The sequence below is a fragment of the Carcharhinus amblyrhynchos genome, chromosome 6 (genome assembly GCF_965287045.1).
Source record: "Carcharhinus amblyrhynchos chromosome 6, sCarAmb.v2.hapA, whole genome shotgun sequence".
Lineage (NCBI taxonomy): Eukaryota > Metazoa > Chordata > Chondrichthyes > Carcharhiniformes > Carcharhinidae > Carcharhinus > Carcharhinus amblyrhynchos.
The window spans coordinates 57,270,940-57,290,117 of record NC_137329.1 but is presented as its reverse complement, the minus strand read 5'-3'; the positions used below and the strand labels follow the sequence as shown (position 1 = coordinate 57,290,117).

General features: G+C 41.7%; 1 protein-coding gene across 2 annotated transcripts in view; it reads left to right on the top strand.

Annotated features, from left to right (window-relative positions):
• traf6 (TNF receptor-associated factor 6) overlaps positions 1–9,857 on the top strand; it is a 68,632-nt gene extending 58,775 nt beyond the window's left edge. For both annotated transcript variants that reach the window (XM_080190501.1, XM_080190502.1), the window contains one exon: positions 1,153–9,857. In XM_080190501.1, coding sequence (XP_080046627.1) covers positions 1,153–2,091 — 939 coding nt within the window. In that variant the 3' untranslated portion in view covers positions 2,092–9,857. The remainder of the gene's footprint in view (positions 1–1,152) is intronic.
• Positions 9,858–19,178: the final 9,321 nt, after the last annotated feature.

The following is a 19,178-nucleotide window of genomic DNA, read 5'->3' as shown; positions in this document are numbered from 1 at the left end:
CCCCTCTGGAAATCTGTTGTAACTGGAGTTCAATTAGAATTTTTTAAAATGTTAAGGGTATCCGGGTAGATAGGATTGAGGTACAAATCAGCCATGTTACAACCGGCTTGAGGGGCTGAATGGCCTCCTATTGCTCCTGTCATTAAGAGTGAGCATTGAGGCATCTTCTGAAGATCGGTGAGTCTTGAGTGTTAGCAGCACTCTCTCTTGTTCTCCCCCTCCCACGCATTCCTGGGTAAGTCCTGTAAAGCATCTTACCCAGGTCCTATTCCCGTAACCCCACATATTTACCTTGATAATCCCCCTACATCTCTTTCCACTTCCACCAAAGGCCCCTCAAACTGAAACATACATCAAGCTCCCTTACGTCTTTCAGAAACTTAGTAATCTCTGCATTTCCAACATTTTGTTTTTTTTAAGATTTCCAGTGCTTGTCGTCATTCTCTTTAACTCTGTTCTGACAATCATATTTAGAGGATCAGAACCCAGGTTCAATTCTGGCCTTGGGTCATTGTGTCTGTGTAGATTTTGCACATTCTCCCCGTGTTTGCATGTGTCTCCTCCAGATGCTGCAGTGTCTCACACAGTTTGAAGATGTGCAGGTTAGGTTGATTGGCCATACTAAATTGTTTCTTATTGTCCCAAGATGTGTAGGGGAATTAACAGGACAAATAAATATGTGGAGTTAACAGGACAAATAAATATGTGGGGATAGGGCTTGGGTAAGATGCTCTGTCAGAGAGGCCTCCTTCTGCACTGTAGAATTCTATGATTCAAAGTTGCATTCTCAACTTTGATCTCAGCAGCTGTAAAAGCCACTGAGTCTCTCTATTTCTCCAATCCTAGCCTCTTGAGAATCCCTACTTCTCCACACCTCCCAGTCCCAACCATTAATCTTCAGCTCTAAGCTCCAAAATCGCCCCCTCCCAAAGAGATAGAAATACCAACTCTTTAAGCTTTTGATTATCTCTCCAACTACCCCCAAATGTGCTTCATGCAAAGTCTTGTCTGATAATTGCCCTTTGGGATAATTTTGCTATGTTAAAGGATTATATAAATATAACTATTGCTTCCTTTATCAATAAAATTGATTAAACATAATGTGTGCTGTAGAGTGGGATCCTGCTAACGTAAGTGCTTCAAATCATTCAGATGCAGAGAAATGATCTGGCGATGCACCTACAGGACTACACACAGGCCCACATGAGGATGATGGCCCAGACGCTTCGCAGTGTGAGCACGGGACTAAACTCTCAGTTGTCCTGCATCGACATGCTGAGTTCAGAGGTTGACTTCCAGCCAGCGACATTCCCAGGGCCACTGCAGGCCTCACACATACAGTCATCACCGCCCCCACCACCTGGAACCTCAGCATCGTGTGACTGTTCACCTCTAATCCAGAACCTAAAAGAGACAGTCCAGCAGCTGGAGGGGCGACTGGTCCGGCAGGATCACCAGATCCGTGAGCTCACTGCTAAAATGGAGACACAGAGTGGTCAGGTGGGGGAGCTGAAGCGGGTTGTCCGTGCACTGGAAGAGCGCCTTGGTGAGCTGGAGGCCCAGCAAACCAATGGGATTTATATTTGGAAGGTGGAAAACTTCAGCGCCCATCTGCAGGCACAAGCAGAAGACCAGCCTGTGGTACTTCACAGCCCCGGCTTCTATACTGGCAAGCCAGGCTACAAATTGTGCCTCCGCCTGCACCTGCAGACACCCAGTGCCCAACGCTGCTCCAACTACATCTCGCTCTTTGTGCACACCATGCAAGGCGAGTATGACAGTTACCTGCCCTGGCCCTTCCAAGGCACCATCCGGCTCTCTATCCTCGATCAGTCCGAGGGCCCCATCAAGCAGAACCACGAGGAGGTCATGGAAAGCAAGCCTGAACTGCAGGCCTTCCAGCGGCCATTCCAGCCGCGCAATCCCAAGGGCTTTGGTTATGTCACCTTCTTGCATCTCAAGGCACTCAGTCAGCGCACGTATGTGAAAGATGACATGCTGCTGGTCCGCTGTGAGGTCGTGACCAGGTCAGATCTGAACTGGATGAGGAAGAATGACTTCCAGCCCCGCTCAGCAGAAGGCTGTCTGTGACACTTGGCTGGTGCCACAGTGCCGGTTAATTGTGTAACTTTGTTCCCAGGGCAAGGACCGGAGCCTATTACAATACAACTGGTTAACAGTGTTACTTTACATGGAAATAGGCCTCTTCTCCTTCTCAATCATTGTCTTCAAAAAACGAATAGTCCATTCTTCTGAGTGCTTGAAAATCACTGATTACAGTGATTAGTAATAGGTTGGTAAATTTAAATTGATATTGCCAGCCATTTATTTGCAGAAATTTATTTTCATACCTAAAATTGATCTGAAAAAATGATATTCCCTGTGTCAGTATGATTAAGCTGGTTTATGTCTAATATTCCTGACCCCACACATCTATTATCTAATAAATGCGAATGTATTTTTTTATGCTAGTCAAGTTAAGGGACATTGATGCCTGGTTGAATATGCAGAATGTTTGTTTGTTGATCATGAACCCCCACTCCACAAAATCAGAGCATTCCTCAGTTGTCTTGCAAAGTGAACATTTCAAGAGCAGAAACCTTGCTTTGTTTTGTGGCCTCGCCAGGTTGCAGTTCCCCAGAGGGAATTGCTGAGGTTTAGCTCCTTCCTTCCCCTTTCACTGATTTATTCCCCTCTTCTATTCAAAGTTTGTTTCTATGCTGGATGAGTCCTAGGAATTTTGCTAAATGACAATTCTTCAGGTGTGAGTCAAGATGGCAAGTTATTCATCCACACCCCTGTCCTTGCTTGGTGGCCACATTTCCAGCAATGTTTGTTGAATGTGGTTTACTCTCTGCTCCCTATTCTCTAAATCCCAAGCGTATCCTTTCCTCTCATTGCTGAAATTAGCTAATTTGGCACATATCTGGTGCGTATCTGGAATATAGGACCTTCCTTGCTCCAACATCAGAAGGATCAGTATTATTTAAAGAAGAACATGGGTGTTTTCCTAATGTCCTGACTTACTGTTGTCCATTAACACCACACTGCTCACAATAACTATACAATCTGTTTAATTTTATTGCTGTTTGGGGATCTTGCTATGCATAAATTTGCCAGGTTTCCCTGCAATATAAGCAGTAAGGGCATTGCGATACCTTGGGGATTGTAATGTCATGGTATCTTTTGGCTGTGTGGAAGTGAAAGGTGTTGCAGGTCCATGGGCAGCTTTGTTTCATTATAAATGTGCCTCACTGTGGCAAAGTAACAGTGACTGTATATTTTGCTTTTGCACAATTTTTCTGATTAAGATCATTACACCGGAATAACAAATTCTACACCGTGACCATTCCTGTTACTTTTTTAGTATCCTCTGGCCTCCAATTTTTTGTTTTACTAAAAGAAACTTCTTTTGGCTACTTCACATCCATTTCAGAATTAGAACCAGAAAAACAATCAGAACTCTTCCCCTCTGGCTTAGTCAGTGGGAGAAGGCCACCACCCAGTGTAATCTCTGCAGGTTGGTCGACCCCAGGTTGACACTCTGCTCTGTAGTGAATGAGCTGGGGCAGTGGGTGAGGTGAGCGCTGCTGGTTTGGGTTGTGGACAAATCATCAGCCATCTCTTCCATTGCGTCCTATTCTAAAGTAATTGAAGCTGGTGAGAATGGCTCAATGTTTTAGCTGGGATGACATTTGCAGTTGAGTGACCTGTGTCGTCGGGAACAAAAAGAGTAGCCCCTTGGCTGAAGTGGTCTAAAGCATTTGCTACTTGTTAAATTATTGCATCAGTCAACATCAGTAGATTGTTAAAGAAACAGCTGCTTATTGGATTTCTCAAATGCTTATTTGTGACAACACATTAGATGACGTGCGTTGATTGACATACAGGGAATCTTGGTCATCATTTAACCCGATTTCATAAATAATCATGTGTTGAATGAGCAGTTAATGATTTTGGTGATGGTGTTTGGAGGAGGAACACTAGCTTGTTCAATAGGAAGAATCACGCCAAGAGGAGAAAACAAAAATCAAAGCATTTGATTAAAAAATATGAAAACAATGAAAATTATACTTTTGGCTATTTTCTACTGTTTTGCCTCTAGTTTCACCCTGTGTATTTTAGACTACTTTTGGATGAAGAACATTGGCTCAAATGCTACTCCAGACACTTCAGCACATTCTGTATTCATCAGTTCAGTCCGGCACTGAGAAATTGCTGCACTTTCAGGGGTTGAAATACTGAACCGAGGCCCAGCTGCATTGGCAAATCAAACTAAAAGGTCTGAGTTCTCCCAACATCCTGGCCAATACTTATCTCTGAGCCAACAACATTTACAACCAGATTTATTTTCCATTTTGTATGTGGGACTTAGTTCTAGACAAATTCTCTACTGTACTTGGGCATAATACAACAGTAACAACACTTAAGTACTTTCACTTTTTTCACAGTCATAATCCTTGGGCTTTTTGTTGATCTAGTTTTTGAACTTGGATGGAGTCATGGGCCTGCTTTGGTGGCTCAGAGTACACTGCATTCAGAGAAAGTAGGTGTCTTCATGGAGATTTTAAAAATGTTCTTAATTTTTAAAAATACCTATTCACCTCCGGTGAGCATCACTTATTTGGAATGAGTGGATTGTATGTGTTATCTGTACTGACTTGTTCTCAATGATGTCTTATGTTGCTGAAAGGTTAATGTCTATCTACTAAAATATTATGGGCACTGAAGGCTCTCTGAAGAGAGGCATTGGAACCTTTGACCCATGAATGTCAGATTGGACTGTTGCTTTCTGAATAACAAATATTTGGGTTTCAGATATCATCGCAACTGGGGAACTTTATGCAGCTGTATGTTGAGATAGATTTGGGGATGTTGATCTGTGACTCCCCTGATTCCTGGGATCTTTTCCTTTCTTTTCTGTGTCCTTTCCATTTTTGCTCCCTCTCCTCGCTCTCACTGTCCCTCTCACTCTCCCCCTTACACGTCAAAGTGCCTCTGCGTTTGGCCACCTTGACTGCTCCTATTGCTTCCTCTGATGGCTCATTGTCATGGAAAGAGTCATAAAGGGAGTGATGGGGATGGGGACAGGCACAGTGCTTGCAACAGTAGGAGAGTATGGAGAAGGCAGACCCACTGTTAAAGGCTGGAGGTAGATGTAATCATGTGTTGTATGTGGCTGTCTGACCCTGAGTGTTTGCGGTGTTGGGCTTGAATTCTGCTGGTATATGGTGGAGTGAAGTAGGCTTGACCATTAACTGTTACAAGAATCAAGAACCCCAGTGTTTGAAGGCAGCTGTGGAGAAAGAACTGAAAGGTGGATAAGTTTTATTTTGGTCCTTCACTGCCTCTAAATGATAAAACTGCTTGAACAATATCCAATGTTGGATGAGCAGAAATTTCAAATATTTGGAAGGTCAAAGTAATTGACTTTGATCACTACCGCAAATTCTGTTTGTGTCTTATATGTTTAACTATTCCAACACTGGCACTTTCCACCCTCCATAAACTTGAGGTCATCCAAAACTCCACCCATGTCCTAACTCATGCCAAGTCCTGTTCACCTATCACCCCTAACCTCAGTGAGCACATTTGTTCCCAGTTAAGTAACACTTCAATCTTAAAAGTTTTGTACTCTGGTCAATTCTAACTGATCCTGCACTCAATGCATGGGTGTGTCTATTTTAACTGACCCAACAATACCAAAACGCCCCATACCAAAGTCACAAGAGCTGTCCTATGTGTCAGTAACAAAGGTCAGTTAACCATCTCAATCTGTGAACACCCGCTGACACTTGAATCTTAGAATGGTTACAGCCTTGATGGAGGCCATTTGGCTCCTTATCTCCGTGACAGCCCTTTGCAAGAGCAATTTATATCTCTTCACTTTCCTTTTTCCTATAACCCTGCAAATCTGTCCTTTTCAGATAATGATCCTCCACCACATTCTGAGGCAGTGCCTTCCAGATTCTAACCACTTGTTGCATCAAGATTTTTCCTCATTTCACTGTTACTACTTCTGCCAATCTCCTTAAATCTGTGCCCTCTGGTTCTCGATCCTTCCACCAATAGGAACAGTTTCTTCCTATTTGCTCTGTTCAGATTCCTTATGATTTTAAATATCTCTTCAAATCTTCTCTCAAATTCCTCTGCAAGGACAGCCCCAACTTCTTCAATCTTTCTACACAATGAAAGTTCCTCATCCCTGGAACCATTCATGAATCTTTTTCTGCATCCTCTAAGATTTGCACATCTTTCTAAAACATTGTAAACACATTTGGCGCTCAATACTCCAGTTGAGAATGAATTATGTTTGTCATAACTTCTTTGATTTTGTACTCTATACTCCTTTTTATAAAGACCAGGATCCCTAAGTTTTTTTTGACCGGGTGCTGAACCTGTCCTACTATCTTCAATGGTTTGCGCACGTACATCCCAGTTCCCTATCCCTTTTTTTTGAATTGTACCTTTTGTTTTATACTGCCTCGCCAAGTTACTTCACCTTTCGCTGCATTAAATTTTATCCATCACAGATGCTGACCTCGCCCTCCAATGACACTAAACTGTTGTATAGTGTGTGGATCTGCCCACCTCCTTCCATTTTAACCTGTGTAATCATAGTCAGAATATCTCCTGCAATAGCTTCTCTTTCTGCTTCAGTGCCTTTAGCTCTATATTCTGTTGCTTAAAAACCTATCCTTGGCCCCTCAATAACATTATCTGAAACACAACATGCATGCTGATGACACCCAGCTCGACCTCACCATCTCCTCTCTCAACAGCTCCATTATTGGTAAGTTATCAGAGTGCAATTCGATATCCAGTAGTGACTGAAGAGAAATTTCCTTCAGCTGCTTATTGGCAAGATTGAAGCCCATTTTCTTAGATCCTTGTTACAAACTCCATTCCTTAGTTACCAACACTGCCATTTTCCTTGGCAACTGTCTGAGGCTGAATCAGATTATTTGCAATCCTATTATAATTTATCTTGAGATGAGCTTTCAATGATGTATAACAACAATTAATTTCCACCTCATCACCTGACTCTGCCCATGCCCTTCATTCACCTATTTCTAAAATCTTTGTTACCTCTTCGGTTGACTATTCCAACACACTTCTGGCTGACCCCCAATGGTCTACCCTCTGTAAATTTAAGATTCTGCTTTCAGAATCAAAATTCTGCTCTCCTGTCCTGTTCACCCATTTTTCCTGTGCTCACTGACCTACAAAGGCCCTGAATTAAGCTGTGCCTGATTTTAAATTCTGATTCCTGTTTTGAAATAGAACTTGTGGTCTTGCCCCTTCCTACCACTGTAATCGCCAGTCCCACAACTGTCGTCTGCTCATCTAAATCTGATCTCTTGAAAATCCATGTTTTTAATCCTTCCATTATTGGCAGCTGTGCCTCCTGCTCCCTCAGCGGTAGGCTCTGGAATACCTTCCCTAATCACTATCCCTTTTTTCTCCCTTGCAATGTGCTTTAAAACCTACCTTTTGACTAAGATTTCACCATATGTACCGATGCATCTTATGTTGCTCCGTGTCTTTTTTGCCTGTTAATGCTCCTATGAAGCACTTCAGGACTTCTTATTATTTTACATGCATTATATATTTTTGTAGCTACTCTGTCCTGCATCGTGACTGTACTCTCCCCAGATCTGACTGATCTCACACTCAACTCTGTTCAGTCTATTCTGACATTTTTTATTCATTCAAGGGATGTGGAAGTTGCTGGCAGTATTCACTGCCCTAATTGTTCTTAAGAAGGTGATGGTGAGCTGCTTCCTTGAACCACTGCAGTCCATCTGGTGTAGGTACACCCGCCGTGCTGTTTCAGGAGGGAGTTCCAGGATTTTGATCCAGCAACAGTGAAGGAATGGCACTCCGTAACTCATTCATTCATGTCATGATCATTGGAAATGTTAGTCTTTAGCTGTGGTTTTCAGGATCTTGCCTTCTGTGTTTTTAACCAGCCCCTCCTAGGGTCACTGATTCACATTTCATAATGGAGGTCTTTTATTTGCCATCATGTGTGGAGTTGGGATGCCCATAGGATTACAGGATTCCTATTTGAATTGCTGGCTATGACTTTCCTCAGATGGTATGTTGCCTGGTTTCTTTTACATTGCAGCATCAAATGCTACAGAGAGGATATATGATCTTCACTTTGAATAACAGAAGAGTCATAGGTTTACTCCTCCCCCTGACTTTCCCCTCAAATTCCTCTCCAGCTCTCCTGAGAACTCCGATTTCTTGCTAATGGGTGATTCTTTGGGTGTCTCAGTATTGTTATTTGAACCGTCATAACATAATGTTCAACCACGAGAGGCATCACGTGTATTAACTTCCATTGGGGTAACAATCAGGAATGATTCACTTTATACCAGAGCTGGTTAGAACATGGAATTCCAAGTGATAAAGCAGGATCTTATGAAAATGTAACAGTGCAGCAGCAGAAACAGAATTCAATGCAGGTGATACCCTGGCTATGAATAGACTGTTGATTGCAGTCTAATGCAGTTAAATGACAGGAGGATAGAGTGAAGCTACAGATAATTTGGGAAGGATAAATTGAAGTTTAATATAGAAAAAGCCAATTAAAAGCAACCTCACCTAACAAATGCAGGCAAGCCCATTTTAAAAAAAGCTGGCAAACTGATGTCTGGTAGCAGTGTTCTTGACTGATAAAGTACTGCAGATCCAACTCTTCTGAGATAAGGGAGCCAAATTTACCCAATTAATTACCGGGAATTTGATCACATAGTAATTTGCTGGAAATGAGTTAAAATGGTAGCAGATAACAGAGGTTTACATGAGAGGATTGGAGATTGAATTTGCTGTCACAGTTGTGAACTGATTAGAGACTTTTCTGGTAAGCTGAGGTCTCGTGCTGAATTCCAACATGGTTGTGAGAATCTAAACTAAACCACAGAGGAATCAACACGAGTCCAACCCATAATGCACATGTCCCTGCACATACACACCCTACTTACCTAAATTCAGAGGACTTGGGTACTTAAGGCTCGGGGACCATATCAACATACAAATTAGGAGCAGGAGTAGGCTACTTGGCTCCTTGAGCATGCTCCACCATTTAGTAAGATCATGGTTGATCTGATTGTAACTTCAACCTCACATTCCTTCTAACCCCATTAACCTTTTACCCTCTTGCTTAACAAGAATCTTAACTACCTCTGACTTAAAAACATTCAAAGATATTGCTATTCCAAAGATTCAACCTTCTGTGAGAAAATATTCTACTCATCTCTGTTAAATAGATGACCTCTTAGTTTTAAATAGTGATTCCCTAGTTCTAGATTCTCTCACAAGAAACAAACATCTTTTCCACATCCAACCTGTTAAGTCACTTAGGATCTTGTATGTTTCAATCAAGGTACCTCTTTACTAAGGTCCAGTGGAATCTTGCCTCCCATTCCAGGAAATAGTCTAGTACTCCTTTTCTGAATTGCCTCCATTGTCTTTCCATTATTAAGTAAAGAGACCAATACTGTACACTACTTTAAATATGGTTTTGCCAATGCCCTGTATAACTGAAGTATAATCTCCTACTTTATATCCAATTCCTTTTGCAATAAATATTCCATTAGCTCTCCTAATTACTTTCTATATCTTGTCATGAAATCTTTGATCTTTGTGAGCCTAGGTGCTAAATTAGTAGTCTGTGACAATTATAACATTTGAGTACAAGATATTCCAGTGCTTGTTACATTGGTTCCTGCCTAAAGGGTGGGATCCTCAGTGTTTTGACAGATCACCAGATCAGTTCAGGTGTCAGTGAACAGCAGTTGGCAGTCAGTCAATTTTGGGAGTCAGGAGCAGGGGAAGCCCTATTAATTACAGAGGATTTGGGATGGGATGGGAGAGGATTTGGGATGGGATGGGAGGGGAGAGGGGTGGGGTGGGGGGGAGAGGGGTGGTTGTGTGGGATGTCCTGTTTAAACAAAGAAAACACCTGGAAATCCCTGTTTAAACAAAGAAAACTCCTGGAAATCCCTGTTTAAACAAAGAAAACTCCTGGAAATCCCTGTTTAAACAAAGAAAACTGGAAATCCCTGTTAAACAAAGAAAACTCCTGGAAATCCCTGTTAAACAAAGAAAACTCCTGGAAATCCCTGTTAAACAAAGAAAACTCCTGGAAATCCCTGTTAAACAACTCAGAGGAAGCCCTGGGAGTTGTAAATAGTTGGATACAGTTGAAAGACTGAAGTTTAGAAAAATTGGGGACAGTGTCAGCTACATGAAGTTAACTGTCTAACAAAGAGATGTAATTATGCCAGGACGTAGAATCAAGGGAGTTGGATTTAAAACCCTGGGAAGTGAGCAGTCAGAGGTAGTCCAAGTGCAATATAGGAATTAGGAGTGGGAGTAGGCAATTCAGTCCTTCAAGCCCCTTCTGCCATTTATCATGATTGTGGCTGATCTTATTCTGGTCTTAACTTCACTTTCCTGCCTGCTCCCCATAGCCCTTTATCCTGCTTTTCTTCAGAAACATATGTATTTCTTGAATCTGTTGGCTGATTCTGCCCCCCACTGCACTCTGGGGCAGTGAGTTCCATAGATTCACAACCCACTGAGAGTAATAGTTTCTCTTTATCACAGTTATAAACCTGCCTCCTCTCATTCTATATCTATAATCTCTTGTTCCAGACTCTCCTGCATGGGGGAACATCTGTTCAACCACCACCTTATCAATCCCCACCTTATCAATCCCCTTTAGCATTTTATACCTCAATCAGATCCCCCCTCATTCTTTTGAACTCCAGCAAGTACAAGCCCAAGCTATTCAACTATTTGTGCGACAGCCCTTTCATTTCTGGAATCGATCTGGTGAACCTCCTCTGAACTGCCCCCGGTGCCACCACATCCTTCCTCAAGTAAGGAGAGCAAAAATGGACACAACACTCCAGGTGTGGTCTTAACAACACTTTATTTTTAAAGTCCAGTCCTTTTGCAATAAATGCCAAGATTCAATTTGCCTTATTCCATGCTACACCTGCATACCGATTTTCTGCGATTCATGGACCCATATCCTTCTGCACTGCCACACTTTGAATCTGCTTCCCATTTAAATAATTTGCCCTTTTATTTTTCTGGTCAAAATGGATAACCTCACACTTATTCACATTAAACTCCATCTGCCAGATTTTAACCCATTCTCCTAGCCTATCAATATCCATCTGTAAACTCTTTATCTCCTCATCACTGCCTGCTTTCCCACCTATTTTAGTATCATCCACAAATTTTGCTATGTTGCACTCTGTCCCAGTTGGCAAATCATTTATAATTATAAATAGTTGAGGTCTGAGAATTGGAACACTGCGGTACTCCACTAGTTACATTTTGCTAATGAGAAAAGGGCCCATTTATAGCAACTCTCTGCTTTCTGTCAGTCAACCAATCCTCCAAGCCAATACTCTACCCCAATCTTCTGAATCATCAGTCTTTTGTGTGGCACCTTGTCAGATGCCTTCTGAAGGTCTAGATATACCAGATCCACAGGATCCCCATTATCCATCTTGTGGGTTGCATCCTTAAAGAACTCCAGGTTTGTCAAGCATGACTTGCCTTTCATAAAACCATGCTGACACTGGTGAATTGAGCTTTATTTTTCCAAGTGTTCAGTTATCTCGTTCTTAATGATTGTCTCCAGCAATCAATGTGTTTCCAATCCACTGGTACCTTGCCAGAATTCAGGGGTACCCTTGTTCCCAGAGCATCAGCCTGGGCTCTGGATTGACATTACCCCTCAATCTTTACTTTAAACAAGATATAATTGGCCTCTAATCAGCACTTGTTCCCAAACCCCTATCCCTAATTGCTCTTACTGGGTCATTTCAGGGAGCAATTAAGAGTCAACCATATTACTTTGGGTCTGGAGTCACACACAAACCAGACAAAGTAAGGATGCCAGATTTCCTCCCCCAAAGGAGCATGAGTGAACCAGATGGGTTTTTACAACAATCAATGGTAGTTTCATGGTCACCATTACTAAGTGGAGCTTCATATTCCATATTGATTAACTCAATTCAAATTCCACCACCTGCCATAGTGGGATTTAAACCGATGTCCCCAGAGCATCGACCTAGGCCTACTAATATAGCACCATTACTTTACACCACTGTGTCCCTGGTTTGTTGCCAGCCATGTCATTAACTCTTTTCAATTGAATCACTGAGGATGAATGGTTGGTTTCCAATAGTTGATGTCTCCAAAGTGGGCCATGCGAAGGAAATCCTCCTACTTCAAAGGTCTTTATAATGGCAAGAAAATTGATCATTTCAAAATAAAAAGTAAAATGTATTTTTGATAAACTATTATTTTCTTGTCAACTAAAGACCACTTTGAAAAGTAAACAAGAATCCTTTTCCACTTTAAATATCACAACAAATGCATCCACTATCTCTGTTGCCACCTCCTTTAACACCAGAGAGCACAAGCCATGAGGCCCCACTTATCTGCGTTTAGTCCCAATAATTTGCTTAATAACTTCTCCCTAGTTATAGTAATTTCACCAAGTTCCTCTCCCCAAAAACTGCAGTTATTACAAAAATTATTTTCCATTGTGAAAACAGACAAAATATTGGCTTAGTAACTCTGCCATTTGAGTTTCCCATTATTACCTCACCATTATCATCCTCTAAAGGGCCAACATTTACTTTCACTATTCTCTTCCTTTTTATATACTTATGGTTTTGGTATCAGTGCATATGTTTTCTGTTAGTTTCCTTTTGTATTTCATCTTAGTTCATTTAATTTTGCTTTAAGTAAGTCTTTGTTGATAAAATTCTTCCAACCCTGCAGTGTGCCACTAACTTTTGCAATATTATCTCTCCTAGTTTTCACCTTTGTTATCCTTGACTTTCTTGTTAAGTCATGGAGAATTTTTTAATCTTTTTATAATTCCTCTGAGGGATATATTCTCATTGAGAGGTATTTAGTATCTCCCCAAACATTTGCCACTGTTCTTCAGCTATTCTTCCTTTTAATACTTCTGCCCAGTCTGCTAGGGCCATATCCTTCCTCAGGCCTGTATAGTTACCCTTGTCCAACACTAAAACTCATATGCGATTCTGTCTTCACTCTTTCAGTCTGAAATTCTAGCATGCTGTGATCACTATTTCCAAGAAGATCCTTAACGACAAGACCATTTATCAATCCTTCTTCGTTGCATAATATCAACTCAAAAGTAACCAGTTCTCCAGCTGTATAACATGTTGCTCTAAGAAACAATCCCTCATATAATTTATGAACCATTACTCGAGGCTACCCTTGCCAAGTTGATTTATCCAGTCGATACGAATGTTAAAATCACCCATTATTAACCTTGTGCTCTCTCACAAGCCCTCATTATTTCCTGGGTTACACTATGTCCTACTTCAGAAGTACTGTTTTAGGAACCTGTAAATTACTCCTTCCAAGGGATTACTTCCCTTGCTATTTATTTCCATCCAGATTAATTTAACATTTTGGTCCCTTGTGTCAATATCATTTCTTAATGTAGCCTCAATGTCACCCTTAACCAATAAAGCAATTTCACCTGCTCCTTTTCGTCTACCTCTTCAGAATACTGAGAACCCTTGGAAATTTAACTCCCACCCCTGGTTCTCCTGTAACCACATTGATCCCCATCAGATCATAGCCATTTGTCTCTATTTGTGCTGTCAGCTCATCAACTTTATTCCAAATACTGCAGACATTTAGTACTAGGTTTTTAAATAAGTCTTACTCATTTGTATTTCTCTTCTAATATTTTCTTGTGCACCATGCTTTCCACACTCTCCATCGTTATTTGTTAATCCTTGATAACACTGATCTCATCTGTCATTTACTCCAGCTTCCGACTCACATTTTAATCTTCTGTTTCCTTCCCTCACCATGGTCATTAGACTGGCCCTACCTGTTTATCTTATTAACCTCTACTTTCTGCTCACCTGCTGCTTTGGTTCCCCCCGCCTTATTAATTTCAAATCCACTCTAATTGCATTAGCAAATCTCCTTGCCAAGATGCTGGTGCCCCTCCAGTTAAGCGAGTTCCAAGGCGGAGATTGGAAACCTCATGAGAAAGACAAAGTTTCAGTGAGATTAGTCCCACTGTGAGTTAACCAATGTCTGGATGATTTGACAAATCCAAGGAATCTACTTTTGGATGTATGTCATTTTATTCTGTAATGTGGTGTGTCCCCATGTATCTCATTCTTACCCTGAATGTCAGAGTTGGAGGTGAACTTTGTAGTAAAGTTTGTTTTTGTTCAAAACCTATGGAATCTTGTGGCCTTGTTCCTAAAGCAAAAGCCTCAACCTTTACCTACTTAAAACAAAATGTAGTTTTTCCCTAATTGGCATTTGTTGCCCCTTGCTCCCAAATTGCCCATGCTAGAGCAGATAAGAGTCAACCATATTGCTTTGAGTCTGTAGTGACATGTAGGTCAGACCAAGGATTACAGATCTCCTTCCCTAAAGGGGCATGAATGAACTAGATGGGTTTTTACAACAATCGATGGTAGTTTCATGGTCACCATTACTGAGCTTCATATTCAGATTAATTAACTGAATTCAAATTCCACAGCTGCCATGGTGGATTTGAACCGAGGCCCCCAGACCGTCGACCAGGCCCTCTGGATTACTAGTCCAGTGCCGTTACCCCTACACCGTTGTGTCCTGGTATGTTGCCAACCATATCATTAACTCTTTACAGTTGAGCTGCTGGAGGATGAAAGGGTTGGTTTCTAATTGTTGATGTCACTAAAGTGGGTGTGTGAGGGAAATTCATAATGGCAAGAAAACTGATAATTTCAAAATAAAAAGTAAAATATATTTTTTATCAGCTATCATTTTCTCTTACACTAAAGAGGAACACTTTGAAAAGTAGACAAGAATCCCTTTCGACTTTAAATAAAAAGTAAAAGTCCTTCTTTAAGGGATTTATTTATTTTTAATACTTCAACACAAATAAAGCTACTCAAATGGTGTCTTTCTTTACTCTGTCAGTTACTGTTTGCTTTCCCAAAACCCTGCCTTAACCTTGTATCTTTGGAAACTCTTATTTTGCTGTTTCATATTTTACATTTCTGTATTTTCCAATCTGTTTCCTTCCATGTTTCCTTGAATTGTTTGAAAAGATTCTTGATTTTCCTTTTCGCTGACTTGGAGCTCTTAGCTTCATTATTTAAATAGGCCTAAGATTTGATATCAACTTATATACTTTATTTTCCTCACAATGGAGATTGGAAACAAATCATTCAAAATGTTGACTTTTGTAGATTCCCCCACCCGCTATTTTTCTTCTCCCCTGTCACTGTTTATTTTTGCAAAGGTTTGGCACTTTCTGCCACTCTCCTCCAGTGAGCGTTCTTCACAAGTGTTCCTTAACATTGATTCTCAGCAGACTAATTAGCCACTGCAAGGAATGGAGCTGATCTCCATCCTGCCCTCATTGACAGCTATTTTCTGTATAAAGCAGGTTCTTGAAAGCTGGGCATTTATTGCATGTCCTGTTCATTTGTTCATTCCTGGGATGTGGGCATAGGGCTGGACATGAAATGCAACCTAATTACTCTTGAGAAGATAGCGGTGAGCTGTTTTCTTAAACCACTGCAATCTGTGTGATCAGTGGTCCATTATAGTTTTTGCTTGCATGCACAGCCTGTTTACTGTACTGCAAAGTCCCTTTACGATTGTTGTGTGGCTGCATGTACGTGCATCTTAAAGGAAAAGTTGGTTGTGTGCAACCTATCTGTTGCATTGCATGACTACACAGTTGCCTCACTTAGGAGCATTGCATGTGGTGTAGGTAAGCCTATGACTGTCGGAGTGGGATTTCTCAACCAAACTCTCGTGATCTCATGACAAGGCTGTAAATTCCTTGATTTTTACCCTTTTGACATCTGATTGGAGAGCTGGGTTGGGGCTGGAGTTGCTGACTGTGTTGACTTGGTTGCAGAGGGCAGCTCCCCAGTCCTCAAAGTTATTGCTAGCCTTTTTGTAAAAGATGTAACTTAAAATACTCCACAGGGTTAAAGCTGGAAATGGTGAGCCAGGGCTTAACTCAATGGGTCAGAGTTTGTTGAAGTTGACGTGTTGAAGGTGGGAGGGTTGGGGTGTGCTAATGTTATTCTCTCCAGGGCAACAGTCTACAAACCTCAGCATGGTTTACCTTCACCCTTGAGAGCTGGACGCATTGGAGCACAGTAACCGTAGAATGGGGTATGAGCATGAGAGGAGGTTCTCCCAAGCCCCACGGGGTCAGGCGAGATGCTGCAGCAGTTCCAGAAGATTTCATGGTGACGATGGACCAGTTCTATTGTACAAGAAATAAGAGCAGAAGTAGTCTATATGTCCTGTCAAGTTTGCCTCACCATTCTTGGCTGATCTTGGGCTTTAATTCCCTTTTCTTGCCTGTTCCCCATATATCCATTAATCGCTGAACAGACCAACAATCTGTCTATTCCAGTCATACATGTATTCAATGATGGACCGTCCATATCCCTTTATGGTAGAGAATTCCAAAGCTTCACAAACCTTTGAATGAAGAAATTCCCCTCATCTCAGTTTTAACTAATCAATCCCTTATCTCGAGACTGTGCCTATGTTTTAGATTCCTTGACCAATGGAAATAATCCCTCAGCATCTACCTTTACAAGCCCCATCAGAATCTCTCAAAGCTTTTTGAATCCAGAATGGACCATCCAGGGCAGTAGAGGCCTGGGTTGTTTCCCCACCAGCTTACTGCTGAGTATGTCAGATATTTGTTTGACCTCCTGGGGAGATAGCTAGTCTTCAGGCCAGTTACTGTGCCCAGCGGAATGACTGTGTCAGTGAGTGAATAGCTGAATTTGTGGCTACATCTGAAAATACCACACTCGCCTCAAGAAATGGTCATCTACTAGACATGCAGGAGTAGACCAATCAGATTTCAAAGAATAATAATTCAGGAAAGTGAACCTTCTAAACAAATCTCTGTGAGTTTTGGAAGTTGTTAAGAATGTTCATTGAAGAAAAGATTGAGTTGGGAACTGAGGAGAAGAGTTACAGCAGCTGTGCGCTTGATCAGTGTAGTCCCAATCCCATTCCACTCTCCCCTTCCTCCCCTCACCTCCTCCTTCCCTCCCCTCTTTATTCCTTCCTCCCCCCCCCTTCTTTCCTCCCCATCCCCTCTGCTCCCCTTCTGCCACCTTCCTTCTCCCATTTTCCCCCCTCTCCACATCTCTTTCTCCTTCCTCCAGCCCTCTATCCCTTCTACTTTCTTCCTTCACCTCTCTCTTCCCCCCACCCATTCCCTCATAACACCTTCCATCACCTCCCCTTCTTCGAACAAAGAACAGTGCAGCATAGGGAGAGGCCCTTTGACTCATCAAGCCTGTGCCAACATAGATGCCTCTAATATTTTCTTGTCTCTGTGATACCCATATCCCTCCATTCCCTGCTGATTCATGTATCTATCCAGGTGTCTCTTGAACATTGTTCTACAATTTGCAAACACCTCCTCTAGCAGCGCGTTCCATGCATTCACCACTGTGTGAAAAACTCACCCCTTACATCTCTTTTAAACTTTCCCCTTTTCAACCGATGCACCTGAGAAATTGACCCTTCAATCCTGGAAAAAAGACTATCTGACTATCCACTCTGTCCAAGTCTGTCATAATCCTGTAAACCTCTATCAGGTCCCCCCTCATCCTCTGATGCTTCAGTGAAAATAATCCCAAGTTTGTTCAATCTTTCTTCATAGTCCGTGTCCTCCAAACCAGGCAAATCCTGGTAAATCTCTTCTGCACCTTTCCAATGCATTAACATCCTTCCGACCAGAATTGTACATAATACTCCAAATGCGGCCTAACCACAGTCTTAAATAGGTGCAACATGATTTTCCAATTCCTGTAATCTGCTCTGACCAATGCAGGCCAGCATGCCACACGCCTTCTTGACCACCTTGTCTACCTGAGTTGCCTCCTTCAGGAAACTGTGGATCTGCATGCCCAGATCTCTCTGTATGCTAATATTTCTAAGGGCTCTACCATTTACTGCGTGCTTCTGCAGCAGACATTCCAAATGGTATCCCTCACATTTGTACGTGTTAAATTTCATCTGCTAACTTTCGGCCCAGGTCTCCAGCCGGTTTATATAGAACACAGAAGAACTACAGCACAAACAGGCCCTTTGGCCCACAAGTTGCGCTGATCACATCCCTACCTACTAGGCCTACCTATAACCCTCAATCCTATTAAATCCCATGTACTTATCCAGAAGTCTCTTAAAAGACCCCAACAAGTTCGCCTCCACCACTACCGACAGCAGCCGATTCCACTCACTCACCACCCTCTAAGTGAAAAACTTACCCCTGACATCTCCTCTGTACCTACTTCCCAGCACCTTAAACCTGTGGATTTATCCCACCCTGCCCATCAGCTCATCTGGAGCGACTGGTCTTTCTGGTTAGAGAATCAACCAACTATAGTGGTTCAAAAAAAAGGCTCATTAATATCTTTACAGGACAACTAAGGAGAGGGCAATAAAATGTAGCCCACATCTTAAAATATAAGCAAGTCACAACTAAGAGTACAAAAGGGAGTTCAAAACTAAATGACAAAGACAACTATATTTATTACAATGAGTAAACCACTAAATTCATAGATACATTGCATAATATCAGGAGGTATATGGGCAGGATGTCTGATAATGGTTTGAAGAAATTCATAGACATCACAAAATCTCAGAATAAAATTAAGTGGAAAATGCTCAAATGCCCAATGCATATGAAGAAAATTCAAAAGCTCCAGAATATATATAATCACATGGCAGTTCACACTCTGAAGGCTCAATCAGGTAAATGTTAAGTGATGTCACCTTTTATATAAGTGATTTGAAAACACCATCAATAAGGCCTACTTTAATCAGTTTGGAATGTCACTGGCTCACATGAACACAGGGCCCCGATATATCCTGTTGTATCCCCTGACAATCCTTCTCACTCTCTGCTACTGCCCCAATTTTTGTTTCATCTGCAAATTTACTAATCAGACCAACTACATTTTCCTCCAAATCATTTTGGAGGAACATACATATTACAAACAACAGAGGCCCCAGCACCGATCCTTGTGAAACACCACTTGTCACAGACCTCCAGTTAGAAGAGTACCCTTCCACTGCTACTCTCTGCTTTC